Raw genomic sequence first — 18,641 nt, 5'->3', positions numbered from 1 at the left:
GCTCTCAATCCTGCCTTAAATCTTTAAAGATTCACTATCTACTCTATGTCATCTTAGGAAGAATATTTTCCTTATAATCTTGCCTTGTTGACTACTGCATATTCTATTTTAATTTTTCTTTTCAATTGCTCCAAGGGCTTTCAGCTTCTCACGCTATAGACAGTCACTGTCTAAATTTTTACCTTTGTAGATCTGGCCTTTTCCCTCCCAGCAGGACAGAAGATAGTACAACATAAAAGTGTCTGAAAAGTTTAAATATAAACAACAAAAGGATCTTAACCTTCTCCATTCTACTGTAGCCATGACTCAATGAGTAGTAAAGAGTAGAAGGTTTTTTATTAAAAAACAAAACAAACAAAATAGCTTTGGAATCAAAATGATTTTTCTTTTTAAATAAATTGATCAGCTGATGAAAAACAACATGCTCATGATATCATTCTTACAAATTTTAAACCACATACACCAAAATACAAACTGTCCACTTGCATCTGACCAATAATTTCTATTCATCCACTGGAAGCAAAAGTGGAAAAAAGTAGAGGATGACATTGTACAAAGCACTATAGACACACCAAACCTTTTCCAAGAATGGGGTGCAGAAATGGCCTATAACTTCTTTGCCAGAGTACATGAAATTCAATAAATACCTAGTTGTTTTTTTTAAAGACCTTTATAAAGGCAGATTAAATAATAAGGAAATTTATGGTAAAGGAAAATTATTATTTCATCTGATTAGTTGGAACAAGATTGTTAAAGAATCCAAGATTAGAATCCACATGGGTCAGTTAGTCCAATAGAAAGCTGAAGTCACATGCCCCTACCACCCAGAGACTGTGTATTAATGTGAGCATTAAATGCTGACCTGACTGCCTGAGAGTAATAATACAACTCCCAAAGGTGCCTAACTCCAAACCACATGCACCTTAGGTAGTGAAAATGGCTTTTTATAAGAACAAACCAAATAAATGTTCTGTGAGAAAACTGCCACCCACTAAAAAACACTCCTTGATACATTCACACAAGATGGGTGTCATTGTCCAGGGTGAGTTGACTTCATTAGTGAGATGATTTGATTCCACTGACCTCTTTTAGCAATTTGCAACATTCATTTTCACCTTAATTTTAGTCCATATTATTTGCCCATCCCCCCAAAATAACACACCCTTCAATACTTCCAAAAGGCTATGATTTCATCAAGGTGAATGATGTATATCACAACCTCTTGTTATAAGCCATTTTACAATTGTTGCGGCCAAAATATTCATCACCTTTACACCTATTGTAGAAAATAACTGACAAAAAAAGCATACACACATATACACACACATACAAACATGCACGCACACACACACACACACACACACACACACACACCTTCCCTACCTCTGCCTGCCTCAAAACACAACCGGCTATTTTATTCAACATCTTTTGTAGCATTTTGTTACCCTTCTCAACAAACTCAATTTTCAAATTAAATTGCACTCATAATGACCCAATGTTGCTCTTATATATTTATAAGGTTTCTGCTTTATTATGGTTTTATATCTAGATATAAAACCTCTAACGCCATTTTCAATAGCATCATACTTTCCTCTGTGGTACATTTACTTGTTCTCCCTACTCTGAACCAGTTTCCTACTGTGCTTCCTGTTTGATTCTCTTTTTCACAAATGGTACAAACTTCACCAGTGGGAGCAAACCCACTGCATTAGAACAATTAAGACACTGTCTTCATGTAAAATTTTAAAGTGTAAGTAATCATAGAGAAGAAGCTTAGTCCTGTGGGTTCATCTCTCAGGCAATCAAACAGATATCATGTACAATTCAAGAGTCCCTCTTGATAGTTCCCTACCCTCCTGTTGATTTAAAAAAAACAACAACAATAACCCAAGTTGATTGCTAATTTAAGACACACGTGGCTAAAAAAGCACATCCCCCTAGCCTAATCTCACTGCCTAGGGATGCCATTGTTTAGGACTAGTCTGACATACGACAGGACACACAGTAAGGCACAACTGGGTGTTACAAATACAAATGAATACTTCAGGACTGTCTTTTTCCCCAACAAATAGTAAAGTATGTACCGTTTTCTAGATAAAACAACAACAACAAAAAAAACATAATTTTCTTATGAAATGCCTATACAAAATTTTAAAATTTACACCATCTGAGCTGCCAAAAAATGTTTAAAAAAGTTTTTTTTTTCACATAAAACTATATCTCTCATCAGTAGGTCCAAGTGTACCTGGGTCTAGAATATCCCAGCACTGGAGGGGAGAGGATGAAAATCCCTTCTTCTCCCAATATAGGACAATGACAAGTGAAGTTGTACAGTAGTGTACTCTACTCATTAAAAGTGACCAAAAATCCATTAAAAATATATTATCTGGAGATTACTGGTGCCACAACTAGTTAGTATAAGGCACTTCCTTCGAGACAGCAGCACCGTCCAACAGGCGGTACCAGGAGATGATGGGTCAGGATCTGGTTAAGACAAAGGGCTGGATGAATTCCTCGGAAGACAGGACCATTTCAACAGCAGGGGAAGACACAGGAGGTAAAAACTTGGAGGTGAAGCTCTACACAGAAGTGGTCACTCTGTCAAAGGTATTATTGACCTCATTTTTGTTCGAATCCAGTCCTTTAGCAGCATTCATATCATTCCGTAAATTCTCCACTGTCTTTTTCATACTCTTTAACTCTCCTGGGTGTGGAGTAGCTCGCCTTAGGAGTGTTCTCTAAAAAACAAACAGCAGAGGGAGTGTTTTTGTCTTTATTTCGTTTTCTTTAAAAAAAAAAAAGCACATTTTTAAGACATTTGCATTTAAATATTGTAAAAAAAGAAATCAAAAGAACGACAAAATAATCAAAACTGAACATTTGTGAAATTATATTGGCAAAGTTTGGCCTTAAGGAAGAGGTATGAAAGGCACCTCACCTCCTAGCCTTCTTTGCAGAGGAAGAGGAGGTCTATGGACATGGAACATTGCATAAGATACCACACTCTTTCTAAGTGCTAGCTAATTTTGCTGACCTTTTTTTCCCCTCCTTTTTAATCATTTGTTACAATAGGTAACTTCCTAAGAGTGGGAAGGGAGACAAAAGAAATCTAGGTGATATAAAACAAAAGATATAGTAACTTTTTATAAAATATCAAGTATCACCTCCTTAGAGAATACTACTTAAGAATGAACAGAAGTATAGCCCCACCCCCTTCACCTTTTTGCATTTATCATCAACAACGTTCTGATGATTAATGGAAGATCAACATTAGGAAGGTGGACCGTCAGTTAAGAAAAGTTTGCTGAGAGAACAAAAGAGATGTTAAAAAATAACTAGTGAGGGAGAAGAAAAACCAAGTGGTCTAGAATAACTAATAGAGTGGGTGCTCAGATGTATGTGCTGAACAAATTTTTAAAACTAGAGAAAAGTTTTCTCTGTGAAATCATTGACTGAATGGGGGAACGAGAAGAAGGGTGAGAAAAGACTTATTTAGGAGAGGAAACACTCCTAATTTAAAATTATGGTACTTTATGGGGTTTGACCTCTCATCCTTAAGACTTTTAAGAGGAATTCATTTTTTACACTGTCAACTGTAATTTTTTTTCAGACTCAAATTAAGAGTGTGCTGGATTACTTAGACTGAGGAATTGTTTATATCTATGAAACAATCTTATATACTGTCATTCAGTCATTCAGTCATGTCAGACGGTTTGTGACCTCGTTTGGGGTTTTCCTGGCAACAATATTGGAGTAGTTTGCCATTTCCTTCTCTGACTCATTTGACAGATCAGGAAACTGCAGCAAATAGGATTAAGTGACTTGCCCAGGGTCACACCACTAGTAAGTATCTGAGGCCACATTTGAACTCAGGAAAATGAATCTTCCTGACTTCAGTCCCAGTACTCTATCTACTTCGTCACCTATCAAGAAAGATTATATGAATAAGGCCACAGAACTAAAAATTATACAAGAGGTTATGAGAAATGGATTATTTCTATACGGATATTTGAAATAACATTTTAACATAGCTTTTTTTAGCTCAAATAACAACAGCAGCAATGACCTTTAAAGGACATTTCCTGGAAGCTGGGAGTAACAGCCAGGAAGATAGGGATCGGACCCGTAATTTCATTGATATGAGGATTCCTGTACAAGGATACTCTTCCTCCTATCAAGCCGGGCCAGCACTTCTCTTTGCAACTTTTAGAGAGTTCTCTCCATCATGGAGAGGTTAAGTGATTTGGCCTGACTCACACAGCCAGTACATGTCAGAGATGGGACTTGAACTCAGGTCATCTTGGCCTCAAGGCTAGTTCCTTATCGACTATGAGGTAATGCCTCTAAATAGTCAGAGGAGGTTTAAGTAACACTGTACAAGGGCTATTGGAAAAGGAGATGCCATTAATAAAACAATTACTAACCCAGACAATCGTAAGATAAAGATAACACATTAATGAATTATTTTCTTTTGGCTGTTATCTCACTTCATCATTAATTAGTCATTAACCCATGTCTTTTCTTCCTGAATTTATGATCTTCATTTTATAATAAAGAACATGAGCAAGCACCCACAAAAAGAACTCAAAAACTGTCACTCGCCACCTACGGGTTCTAAGTCCTCAAAGGCAGCTAGGTGGTACAGTAGAGACAGCAAGGGGCCTGGAGTTAGGAAGACCTGGGTTTAAATCCAGCCTCAGACACTAGCTATGTGATCTTGGGCAAGTCATTTAACCACTGTCTACCTCAGTTTCCTCAACTGTAAAAAGGGGATGATAATTATAGCACCTACTCTGAGGGGTTGTTGAGAAGATCAAATAAGACAATATTTGGTTTTTCTGTTTTTGCTTTTTTAAGGCAATTGGGGTTAAGTGACTTGCCCAGGGTCACACAGCTAGTAAGTGTCAAGTGTTTGGTCTGAGGCCAGATTTGAACTCAGGTGCTCCTGACTTCAGGGCCAGTGCTCTATCCATTGTGCCACCTAGCTGCCCCATGGGACAATACTTGTAAAGCACTTAACAAATTATCTACCACATAGTAGGTGTTATATATAATAATGCTTATTCTCTTCCCCTTGCCTTCCCCTTCCCTCCCTCACAACACTGTTCCTTCAAACCTGATTGAGCAAAAGACAATGAAGCAGCAAAGCCTTTCCGTGCAGCAGGGCAGACTTCACATATTGCTAACAACTCTTAAATGGTGACTTCATTGAGATAGCACAAATATAGGTAACAGGAGCTTTCCAATGCAATTTATTTATTTTACTGAGTAGTTAATAAGGTGCCAATTCCACCATAATTATGAACACTCCACACTACAGCCAAGGCAAATTTGTCACAGAAAGGAGGGAGAGGCACTTGGCACAACAGGAGGTAAGATTAATGGAATAAGACTGCACTCATTCAAGATGGTCTAGGCTACAGGGAGAACATTAAGAAGGGCTCATAATTTGTTGGGAGCTCTAGGGGAAACCAACAAATTATGAGCTCCAGGGAAATCAAAACCCAAATGGTTCTAAGAAAAGAGCAGAAGGAACTGCTATGTAGGATGAAATAAGTAAAAAATATAAATTAAAAATAAATAATAACCAGAAATCCTTTTTTAATAGAATGCTCAGCTTTATTTACCACTTTACAAACCAGCACTGAAGTGTTGAGAACAGAAAAATCAAAATACATCATGAAAAAGTGGTAGACTGTACCTGTTCCCTAAAAATGACTGCCAAGCCCCAAAGATGAAAGATATTTTAAAACAAAGGAAACAGCTTTGAACTTCCACATGTACCAAAGGATATTGTTCATTTGAACAACATACCATTTCATTATCCTCTTCATCTCTTTCGTCTTCTAAAAATCGGATTGCACTGACTCTGTTGACTGCCCGTTCATTCCACGTTTCATCTGACATTTCATTGACTAAGCTTTCCAGTGCCCCACAGCGGGGCAAGTTCTCTGCAGGGATGACAAAAAAGCACATTAAACCAAAAGCTTTCCAACTCAGGTGGTCACTGCCTTCCACACATTCATTACATTCCTCATTGGACTGAACTCAAAAGGCTAACCAGTGTAAAGGAAAACAGGTTTCAAAACATTAACTGAAATGGCAAATAACTCCTGAAAGGAGGACAGAGCACCTTCTCAACTGTTCAGTTATCATTAGAAAATAAGACTAATTTAACAGGCACTCTCACTCTTAGAATTATACCATATCCATATGGTCCTTTATAATTAAAAAAAAGATTTTCTCACAAAAACACTGGGACTTTCATATTTCAAGTTCTCTCTTTATCCCCATGTTAAAGATAAGGAAACTAAGAGGTTAATTAACTTGCTCAAGGACAGATGGCCATGAAGTGTTATAGCTAAAAATGAGATTCTGACTCATCGGACCATTAGAGGAAGAAGAGACCTTTGAGATCACCATTGGATGGTTTCATTTTACAGATGAGAAAACTGAGGCCCATAGATAATAAGTGACTTGCCAAAGGTAAGTACAGGTAATATGGTACAGAGGTAATATGGTACAGGTAATATGGAGCAGAGTCAAGAATTGCAACCAAATCCTTTGTGTTGTACCACACTGTCTCCAAGTCTAGGATACCAAATAATCCATAATCTTTCATATGTTCACTCAATTCTGTACTTAATGTCACACCACCGAAATACCTTAACTACACATAGAATCCTTTTTTAGGAACTCCAAAGTTGAGTGTTAACTCAGTAAAATCTCTTAGGATAACTACATGGATATCAGATATTAAGCCTTTCTTTCAGGATATATACTATCTAATTTCTTTCCCTTACGTTGCTGTTGCTGTCGTCTGAGATCGGGTCTCCCTGTTTTGCCAGGCTGAAAGAACGACAGCCATTTATTGGCCCATGAGCTTCGACTTGTGCTGCTTCTGACCTGGACCAATTTCCCCCTCTTTAGGCATCCAGAGGGTCACCATACTGGAGCTGGAGGTAACTGGCTTTGCCCACTGCAGCTCAGAACTAACAAGTTCAAGCAACCCACCAGCCTCAGTATTCGGTAGCCGAGATTATAGACAAGTGTCATAGCTCCCAATTCCCCTATTTGTAAGGAGCCAATATAACTAACCTGACAGAGGTAAAGTAGGCCCTATACAAAAATGTAATTAAAAAAAAAAAAAAGAAGGCTCTGGGAGGTTCCAGTTCCCTTTAAAGTATTTATTCCCTCTTAGTCCTCTTCTGGGCTCAGTACTCTTAAGGTTTCCCCTACCAAAACCTGTTCTAGGGTTAATTTATCACCAAGCAGTATCTCCTAGGGAGAGTCACATTTTTTTTTAAACTTCATATCTAATACTGGAATGAAAGTCTTTGTCCTCCATTTAAAAATTTTCAAGCATTAGCAGGCAGGTAAGTAACGTACTTCAGGGAAGGTGGGACTCATCCAGAACACCTGAGGTTATACACGCCACTAGACCTGGATGTAGGAAGAGAACTACAGGATGAAGCAGGGAGTTCATCCTGTTAACCTCTCACATCTTACTCAGTCCTGTGACAATGTGGAAATGATGCTTAAATTATATTTACCTTGGCAACTAGGTTCAGAAGGCAGTTGAGGAAGCAAAACACAAGTTAGAATCTTTTCTCCCGTTTCATGATCTGTGTCTGTCTGGAACGTAAGCAGGGGCTGGGATTGGTTGTCAGACAGCCACAAAGCCTTCAACTTCAAGTTAGTCAGGGATAACGGCAGATGCAGTAATCTGATTTAAAGGAAACACTGAAGTTATGACCTTTCATTTTAGCCAATTATTTTAAGTAACACCTAATAGTTAAACAAAACAAAAACAAGCAGAGGGCCATTCAGTCAGCTTCCCAAGAGTGAGGAAGAACCTTCAAGCCAAGCTTCATTAATAAACACTGGAACAAAAACAGAGTACTGGCCCAATTATTCAAGGTTAGAGCCTCCCTAGGTAGTTATCTACAGAAGCTTTTGCTCAACTTTCCACCCACCTCTGAGCTATTTCAGGGCTCATCAACAACTCAAGACAAGAGGAAAGAAAGAGAAGATTTAGCCAGACTTACAGGTCTTGCCACAGAAGTTGCTAAAGGGAAGATAAGGGAAGAGGGCAATGGAAAGGGGGAAAGACAAATGGGGGAAGGAAAAAAGGAGGATATGAGTGAAAAGATGGGGGTGGGGAGAAAGGAAAATAGAAGAATGGAAAAGGAGTAGGAAAATAAATGGAAAGGAAAGAAGAGCGGAGGAAATGGGATGGGGAAAAAGATAGGAAGAAAGTCAAGGGAAAGGCGGAGGAAAGAGGCAGAAGGGGAAATGGAGGGAAGAAAAGGAAAGGGAAGAGTAAAAAAGGAAAGGGAAGAAAGGACAACACTCCCTCTCTGAACTGGGCCTGTTCACTGTCTCTCCCCCATGCTTGAAATGTTCTCCCTCCTAGATTCTTTCAAGATTGAGCTCAAATCACACACAGAAGGTTCCCTAAACCCTCTTCTATTTCTCCTCCCCACCTCCACCGCTATTGTCTCTCCACTGAGACTGGCTCCTATTTACATTAAATACATACACATGTGTGTATGTGTGTGTATAGTTTGCATGTTGTCTCCCCTACTAGAATGGGAGCTCCTTGAGGACAGGGACTATGTTTGTTCCTTTCTCTGTAGTAGTTAGCACAGCACTTTGCACATAGTTAAATACTTAATAAATGATGATGGTGATGATGATGATAAGAAAAGAGAAGAGGGAGCAAGGGGAGGGAAGGAAAGGGAAGGGGAGGTGGGAAAAGGGAAGGAGAAATGGGGGTGGGGTATAAGGAAAGTCCCAAGCTATTCATGGGAGTTTCTATCTACACAAGGAAAATCCTAATGGCAGAATAAACCTCAGCAGCTTTGGCATAAGTGGCCTCAGGAACCTTCTGGTCTTGGTCCTTTTTTCACTGCCCCTCCCTAGCAGCATTAAGCAGAAATGAAAGATGATGAGGGGTGATGTATCTTAGCTCCACTTAATAATACATGTGGTCCATAAGCAGTTACTGAAACAAGTATTTGAACATATATTAAAGGCAAAGTTTCCATTAACTACTTCACAGTTCCAATTGTCTGCATTTTAGATTAATTTAGGGTAAGCTCTCTCATCTCACATTTTAGGGGATAGTTAACTACACATAGCCCTCATAAACACACTCAAAGAATTTTAAAGCTGCAAGGGTCTTTAAAGATAATCTGTCTTTGTTACAAGGGAGGATTCTAGTGGGGAAAAGTCATTGGGGAAATGGCAGCAATATCAAAAATGGGGGGCAGGGAAATCAGTAAAACATTTTATTTTAAAAAATAAACAAAGATCATCCAGAAAACAAGAACTATCTTACTTTTCTATTTGTATCCCCTGCACTTAGCAAAGTGCTTTTTACATAGCAAGCACTAACTAAATGCTTTTTTTATTCATTCGTTGATTTAAATCATCCCCCCCATTTTCTTCTTTTTTACGTACGAGGCAACTGAGATGCAGAAGTAATGTGACTTGCCCAAGGGCACACATGCAGTTCATGGGAGGGCCAGAACTAGACCAAATCTTCACTCTCAGTCTAATGAACACATACATACGTGCACCAGTCTTTAGGAATAACAGCAAACCAGTTATACCTATACATTTTGAAAACTAATTTAGTGAAAACCTCCAGGCCTCCAACTACTCTACAAATCTACTTTGAAAGAGTAAAGAAACTCCAAAGGCATAAGTGTCAATCATAAGTCATGGAATTTATGGCAAGGACTACTTGGTCAAACATTCCCTTCAATGAGAGGGATGGATCAATGTTTTAAAATTAAGAATCATAGTGGAAGGGGCAAAGGGAATCATAACTCTAGATCCAGAAACCACCTGGATCAACCCCTTCATTTTTACAGATGAGCAAATTGAGGCCCAGGGAAATTATGTGACTTCCTCAGGGTATATCAGGTAGTAAGCAAGCATCAGAGGTGAAACTTGAACCCAGGAGGTCCAGTGACTCCGCAGCTGGTGAATTTCCCATTGGACCACACTGCTTCCTGACTAGTCTACTTGTTTCAAAAGTTAACAACAAGGTCATTACCCAATAATCCTCCACACTCTTGATAAAGGACTAAAGGCAAACAAGAAAGAATTGTTCCTTCTTGCTAAGTTCCTTTGGAAATAGTTTATTTTCCTCTAAAAAAAAAAAGATGAAAATGATAGACTCCACTCACTATATTTTTAACAAACAAACTTGCTCCCTCACATCTCTAATGTGGAGTTTTGATAAATAGGTATTAATTGGGCTCTTACTTTTACTACAAGAGTAACCTATTTCTTAGTTAACATTCACAGGGATTCAGTTAATGTACAAGAGGAATTCTCACCAATGGATTGTTGTATTCCATCTTTCTTGACCATTTAGATATATAATAAGTAGTTATTAAAAGTGTGGCTTTAGGGGCAGTTAGGTGGCACAGTGGATACAGCACTGGCCCTGAAGTCAGGAGGACCTGAGTTCAAATCCAGCCTCAGACCAAACACTTGACACTTACTAGCTGTGTGACCCTGGGCAAGTCACTTAACCCCAACTGCCTTAAAAAAAAAAATGTGGCTTTGAATCATGAGCCCTCAGAGAAAAGTAACTAGAGCTTTATATTCATGTAGTGGCAACTATTTTGTTTTGTTTTTTATAAAGTTTTCTATAACATTCTATAAAATTATTCTGAATAAAGAAAAGCATGAAAAATTTCAGATGTTTTGGGAAAAAAAGGAAAATACAAAAAATTTTAAAAAATGATACCACTTAAAATTAAATGCTTACTAATAGTGATATTTTCAAAAGTAGAGGTTGAGCTAGTGATAACCGGATAAGTAGATAAGCTAGAGGTCGTGATAAATGCATTTTAAAAGAGAAAATATCCACAAGGATTTCTATACTATTTTTGGAAAAAATTTCCAAGGTATTGGTTATATAAGTTTGCCAAATGATTTATATAAGTTAAACTATTTCTAATCAGTCCAGTAAAAGTTATTCCTCATATACGTAAATATCTTCCTTTTAAAAAGCACAAACAGTTAAAGTACATTAAAATCTTTCCTTATTTTGCTCAGTAAGAAGGAACAGTTATTTTTGGTGCCAATCACTATTTTGTACGATTGTTCTTTGTTTTTCCTTAAAGAGTGCTTCTGACGCTGTGCCTGAAACAGAGGGTCCATTATATCCTATCATTTTCCAGACTGCTGAAAACTACAAGGTCTTAGGAAAAAGAACAGTCATCCCTTCCACCATTTTAATTAAAAAATTAAATAACTCCTTCTGTATTACACAGATAAAAATTAAACAGTTTAATGGAATTGTGATCTCAACGATATGGGTACTGACTGAAGATATAAAAGATAGCATACTCATGTCTTCTCATTCTGTGCAACTCTTGCCCATGCCTTTCCAAAGATCACCAATAAATGATCTATGTAGTCAACATGCTGGAGGCATTTCTCTAGGTCTTCTGATATTCTGGGGGTACCATGTAGCATTTTGGCTATTCAACTCCTCTTACAATCAGAAATTTCCTAGATAATCTCTTTTATCTACATCATTTCTTTCATGAAACACTGGCAATATACTTCAGCCTTAAATCCACCATGTATCTGTTCCTTTGGGACAACTATGATTTCGACTCTTTGGAGACTCATCGTTTGTAGCCATATAGCATAACTTGAAGGATACTGGTGTTTAAAAAAGGTAGGCCTGGCTATTGGAATGGTTTAGGATTGCTGATAGCATTGGGCAATTTCCTAAATGCAATCCAACCACCTTTTATCCTCCTATTTAATTCTGGACCCATTTCATCATCCACAGATAGTGTTTGTCCAAGATAGTTTTGTGGTTTTGTGATTGCCGTCATGACCTAGACAATAGGCCTTCTTCATTCATTTTGTATCTCCCTTATGGAATATTAGATTGGTCTCTTTTGAATAGCCTTGAATTTCAATAGGGAGATGCTATAGCACTCTAGGTGTGATGCAATTAGAACATCATTCCTTTAGAAGCAACAGTGTCAAAGTCACATCAAACTTCCTAGTGCAGTAAAACTCCCTAGTGCAGCCTGAACCAGAATATAATTGGGAAATGTTTAAAAATAAAAAAGAATATTATATAACATAGATAATACTAATTAGTAATTTTCTAAGTCAATCTATGGTGTGCAGAGATCCCTTTCTATTTGAATTTGACACCACTGATCTAAGGTGGATCTCTTACCTATCTGAAGTCCATTTAGGACATCCTCCATGACAGAGGCAAACATCTTTAATAGGTGTATATACATGGAATGGAATGGAGTAAATGTTAAGTGCCTACAATGTACTAGGGACTATGCTAAACATTTTACAAATATCTCATTTGATTTCTGCTCTATTCCTTGTTTGAGAGTTAATGAACAAAGTTACCTCTATAATTGCATCCATCTATCAAGGAAATTTGTATGATCTCTGTATGTGCATGTGAGATAGACTTTGCTGGAGGAGAGTACTAAGGACTGTACTTTATTTTCCCAAGTAAGTGGTGAATTAAAAAAAAAAATAATCAATAATTTTAAAAAAGGAATCTTTACTACTACTAGGTCTGTATCCCAAAGACATCAAAGAAAAAAGAACCTGCATGTATGAAAGTATCTGTAGCAGCTCTTTTTGTGGTAGCAAAGTATTGGAAATTGAAGAGATGCCCATCAATTGGGGAATGGCTGAACAAGTTGTGGTATATGATTTTGATAAAATCTCCTCTGAGTCATTCCAACTTCCTGTGACCCCATTTGGGGTTTTCTTGGCAAAGATACTGGAGTGGTTTGTCATTTCCTTCTGCAGTTCATTTTACAGATGAGGAACTAAGGTAAATAGGGTTAAGTGACTTGCTCAGGATCACACAGATAGTAAGTGTCTGAGGTGAGATTTGAACTCAGGTCCTCCTGACTACAGGGCCGGTGCTCTATCCATTATGCCATCTAGCTGCCCCTTTGAAGGAATACTATTGGGCTGTAAGAAATGATGAGCAGGATGCTTTCAGAAAAACCTGATAAAACTTACATGAATTGATGCAAAGTGAAGTAAGCAGAGAACCAGAAGACCATACATAGTAACAGCAACACTGTATGATGATCTACTGTGAATGACTCTGGCTCTACAATACAATGATCCAAGACAATTCCGAAGGACTTAAAATGAAAAATGCTATCTTCCACTAGAGAAAGAACTGATGGAGTCCGAACATGGATGGAAGCATATTCTTTATTTTTCCTGGGTTGTTTTTTTTTTTTTTGGTTTGTGTTTTTCTTCCACAACATGACTAATGTGGAAATGTATAACCTATGTTGAATTGTTTGCCTTCTCAGTGAGGTGATGGGGAGGGAGGAAGGGAGAGAATTTGGAACTCAAAATTAAAAAAAAAAACTAGTGTTAAAAATTGTGTTTCTATACAAAATTAGAAAAAATAAAATATTTAATTAAAAAAAGGAATCTTACATTTTCTGTATTTCAGACAACTGTCTGAAGACATGATATGTTACAGATAGTAGGAAATGGAGTTAGCTCAAATGGATGTCTTTTCTTTTTTCCATTTCCCATTTTTTGTCATCAGTTGTTTGTTTGCTTGAATAGGTCAGGTTGGAGCTGTTCTAACTGTCCTACAGAATCACCTTTTAAATCTTCATTCTTTTTTCTGGTATGGTTCAGATGTTTACCTTTGCTCTAATGAGTCAATGATCTGAACAAAGCTGATTCAGAAATGACTCCTGCATTAATCAGCTCTCGCTTCCTATCAAGATAATAAATTTCACTTTTTTTGGTAATGTTCTTTCTCACTAAACTTTAACTCTCTTCCAGAAGAAAGTATTCATGATATTTAAGTGGGAGAAGTCTCAGTAGCCTATTTCTCACCTTATTTCTGAACCATAATGTTCTAACACAATTTCATTGATCCTGGTCACCTGATACTTGATGACTTCAGTATGTAAATTGTGACTTAGTTTTAGGAATATTATTATTATTATTATTACAGAATGTGTATGTTTCTCTCTCACCCAGACTGGAAATGAAAGGCTACTCATGGGTCTGATCCTCCTGAAGATTGTCATGGAAGTTTTGACCTGCTCTGTTTCTGACATAGACTGGTTTGCTTCTTCCTTAGGCTGCCTGATGACACCACTCTTCCCTCTTCCTGAAGACTTACCACATTGCTATTGCATTGAATGTTGACACTCAATTGGCGTAACCTACTGCAGCTCAGAACTCCTGAGCTCAAGCTATCCACCAGCCCTAGTAGCAGCTCTTACAAGTATGTGCCATCATGCCAGCAAACAGATGCTGTTGCTTTATCTGAGATTATATTCATAGTAGTCCTTTTGTTTACATTTACCATAAAAACTTCAAGGTGAAATGACCAAGGAGCCAATGAAATGATGCTTTAAAGGATTAAAGATCTTGGGCTGGAAGGGACCTCAAAGACCATCAATTCTAATCTTATTTTACAAATAAAGAAACTGAGGCCCAGGAAGATTAAGTGGCTTGCTTGACATTATAAAAGTAGTAAGCGACAGAATCAGGACTTGAACCCAGATCTTCTGACTCCAGAACCCAAACTCTTACCAGTGTATTAAGCTGTTACCCCTGGGCACACAAATGAAACCACCTCTGACATGCCTTATTTGCCTCTCCAAGAAAAACCTGCAAGTCACTTTTTGATTAAGTTACAATTTCCTTATGGTTTCATTTATAATTAAAATGTCAATATAGTTATGGTTTAATTTATCCAGTAATATTGAATTAGTTGGTCACTGAACACTTAAAGTACCAAAAGTCAATCAATCAAAAAGCATTTATCAAGAGCCTACTGTGTGCTAGAAGCTGTGCTAAGTACTAAGGATCCAAAGACAAAACTGAAACAGTCCTTGCTCTCAGGGAGCTTATATTTTAATGGGGAAGAGTTCAATTAGTGCTGACACACAATCTAAAAGCTGCATTATACTTTGCATCTTACATTATGTTCCCATTTCTGCCACCAACAATGACCTACTAGTAATGAGATCTCCATACATAGCTAGGCTGGTCTTAAGCAAGCAGATGCAGTCTGTTGTCAGGGTCTTCCCAGATTAGCAGAGAGCTTATATTTTACTGATATAGACCCTGACAATCGAAAAAAACCCATATCACTCCCATGCCACAATGAGAAACTGGAGCAGTATTTTGGTGGAAAAATACATAATCTGAAAAACGGAAAAATATTTCAAGAAACACTGAATTTTACCTCAAAAATCACAAAAAGACTTAAGAAGACTGGAAAAAGGTTGCTAATCTGTTCTAAGTCTGAAATCCACGTCCACTACGGGAGTATATGGCAATAGCCTCTTTAGAGAGGCAGATTTTATAATAATTGTGTAACTCCAGTCCGATACTAATGACTAGGATGAATCACCTACCGGTCCTCCTGCAAAGAATCAGAGTACCAGCTTAAGGGCAGTTATAAGACAGCCAAGTAAACAATACACACAAGCTTATTTGCAAGTATCTTGTGGGCAGAAGTAATCCCAGTGGTGGTAGATGGAAAAAGAAAGGCAATGTTCATTGACAGTCTGGGCACAGGCCCTCCCCATGTTAAGTCTGGCTCTCCTACTGATTCGCTGTGTGTGGTTTGGGAGGGGAAAAAAATACACAAGACTGTTTCTCAGAGTCTTTTCCTCCTTGTTACTACATAGAAAATAGGTCAAGGGACATCAGCCTTTCCTTATGTAGTCTATAAACTATGTGATACTGACTTAATTTTAAACCGGCATACTTTATATGACAGGCCTTGATGTACAGTGGATAGAGATGGACTTGGAGCCTGGAAGACCTGAGTTTGAAAATTTGCCTTACACACATATTGGTCGTGTGTCCCTGGGCAGGTCATTTCACTTTGTAGAGCTCTAGATTAGGAGTCAGCAAACTGTCCAGTTGCCCTTTTTTTTGAGCTAAGAATGGTTTTTACATTTTTAAATGGTTGGAAAAAAAAACCCAAAAGAAGAGTATTTTGTGAAATTCAAATTTCAGTGACCACAAATAAAGTTGTATTACAACTACAGCCACAGTCATTTGTTTAGATTTTGTCTATGACTGCTTTTGCATTACAGCAGCAGAATGAAGTAGCTGCGGCACAGACCAGACGTGGCTACAGATCTGTGATTCAGTTACAACTCGACTATGTTTTGAGTGCCACACATTACTCTGATATTGTGACCTTTTGTTCTCTCCTTAGTACCAAGTATATACCCATCGTGTCAAAACAAGAAATGAAGAAGAGAGGCAAAAAGTTTATTTTGATTTTTTGAGCTCAGGACCAAGACTGAAATGTTTCTGAATGAGAAGAACTGTCCTCAAGCGCAATTATCAAATCCTGAATGGCTTGGTAAATTATCTTTTGCTGCAGACTTAATAATGCTTCTTAATGAATTTCAACCTAAAATTAAAGGCAAAACCACACGGATATGTGGAACTTAAACTGCAATAAAGTTGGTTCAATGAGAACTGATGTTGTTTGAATCACACGTGATGCCATGCTGTTTTACATGTTGTCAAAAGTTAAAACAAAAAGCAAGATCTCCATTCCCACACAGATTTATAGCAGATATATTTTCCAAACTCAAACTTTCCAAACAGTTCCTGTAGCATTTTTCAGACCTTGATGCAAGCACAAAAAAAACTTCCATATTTCAAAGTCCATTTAACTGTGTAATTGAGGAGTTTCCACCTAACCTTCAAACGGAAGCAATTAATCTGCATTGTAATGACATGACAGAAGACAAATCTCAAGGGAAGAGTCTTAACAGAATTCTATAAATGCCTTCTAAGCAATGAGTAAGTTCAATTAAAATCATATGCTCAGAGATTGAGATCAGTTTTTGGCAGTACCTAACTATGTGAAAGACATATTCAAAGATGAACTATGTAAAATGTCATTACAAGAGAATATTTGCAATCGATTTTGATGTTAAGAAACACTTACTCTGAACCCCAATTAAGTGAAAAATTATCCCACCAAAAAAAGTAGACCTGTATTACTAAAAATTGTGGTCTATTATTATTATACTTTTAATTTCATCAATAAAAATATGGAAATTTATTCTCTCTCTTGTTATATAAGTACCTACATAATATCTCTGATTTTATTCCTTAGCCTGGAAACTCTAAGGTATTTACTTCCGGCCCTTTATAGAAAAAGTCTGCCGACCCCAGGTTTAAAAAACTCTCTAAGACTACAAGTTGCAGAGAAGGTGCCAATTATATTGGGAGAAGGGGTTACCCTATACCAATGAAAACAAAGGTATAGTCCCTACCCATATCCCTATTTTTTTGTATGTTTCAAGTCCCAAACATGAAGGCTCTGGCCTCCACCTTCTACACATGGCTCTCCTTTCCCTCTTAGCAAGAACCTCTTACAAACTGGGTCTTTTTCATCAGCACTAACACACAAGTTTATTAAGGAGTAATTTAAATGAAGGACAGAACTTAGAACCTTTAGGGTCACAGAAGTAAAGCTAGAAGGAACTGCAGAGGATATCTTAACCAACACACTTATCTTACAGAAGAAGAAATTGGGGCCTGGGGGGTCAGGGGAAGAGGTGTTCCATGACTTGCCTGAGGTCACACAGCCAATAAGCATCAGAGTCAGGATTGGAAGAAAGGTCCTTCTTCATATTTGAACAACTATGCCCCACCACCAACCTAAAACCTTCTTCCTTAAAAAAAAAAAAAACTAGAGGAAAAAAAATTTGTATAAAATTCATCTCTCGATGAATCATAAAAAACTCTGGTCCAGGAGTTAGAATTCAGTCCCACCTTTGACAATTACTACTTGTGTGATCCTGGACAAACTACTTCTCTGTGGGCCTCGGTTTCTTCATTAGTAAACGAAGAGGTTAAACTAAGTGATCTCAAAGAGCTCTTATGGCTTGTAGTCCTATGGCCCTAAATAGTGAGGAAGAAGTCAAGACAAAGATAGGCATCTTAACTACACAATTGCTTAAGTAAAGCATTGCAGGCTCTTCATTGTAAATTATGAAGGCATACTCTTCGTATTACATTCCTACCATAACCAGGTTTTGATGTTGTACAGAACAGAGAGCCACAGAGGTGATGGACTTAAAATACAGAATGAGATTTGTAGACATGGATAATGTAGGAATTTTTTTTGCTAAAATATCTGTATTTGTTATTAGGGCATTATTTTTATTATTTTGTATTTTTCAATGAGGAAGGGGCAGGGGAAGAAGAGATAATAAATGCATGAGAAAGGAAGGAAGGAAAAGAGAGAGGGAGGGAGAAGGAAGGAAAAGAGAGAGGGAGGGAGAAGGAAGGAAGGAAGGCAGGAAGGAAGGAAGGAAGGAAGAAGGGAAGGAAGGAAGGAAGGAAGGGCTAGTTAGGTGGTACAGTGGATATAATGCTAGCCTTGGAGTCAGGAAGACCTGAGTTCAAATTTTACCTCTGATACTTATTATCTGTGTGACTCTGAGCAAGTCACTAAACATCTGTCTACCTCAAGTTTCCTTATCTGCAAAATAGAGATGATAATAATAACATCTACCCCTCAGTGTTGCTGTACAAATCAAAAAAGATACCTAAGATATGTAAATCAAATGGCAAACAAG

At 37.7% G+C, this 18,641-nt stretch overlaps 1 protein-coding gene across 1 annotated transcript in view; it reads right to left on the bottom strand.

Annotated features, from left to right (window-relative positions):
• Positions 1 to 347: 347 nt before the first annotated feature.
• LRRC1 (leucine rich repeat containing 1) overlaps positions 348 to 18,641 on the bottom strand; it is a 189,546-nt gene continuing 171,252 nt past the window's right edge. Inside the window, exons 12-14 of the mRNA XM_027853009.1 lie at positions 7,554 to 7,726; positions 5,815 to 5,951; positions 348 to 2,738 (exon numbers count right to left, since the gene is read on the bottom strand). Coding sequence (XP_027708810.1) covers positions 2,580 to 2,738; positions 5,815 to 5,951; positions 7,554 to 7,726 — 469 coding nt within the window. The 3' untranslated portion in view covers positions 348 to 2,579. The remainder of the gene's footprint in view (positions 2,739 to 5,814; positions 5,952 to 7,553; positions 7,727 to 18,641) is intronic.

This window comes from Vombatus ursinus, unplaced genomic scaffold, assembly GCF_900497805.2.
Source record: "Vombatus ursinus unplaced genomic scaffold, bare-nosed wombat genome assembly UNPS02009835.1, whole genome shotgun sequence".
NCBI classification, from domain to species: domain Eukaryota; kingdom Metazoa; phylum Chordata; class Mammalia; order Diprotodontia; family Vombatidae; genus Vombatus; species Vombatus ursinus.
This window is presented reverse-complemented; position numbering and strand designations above follow the sequence as displayed.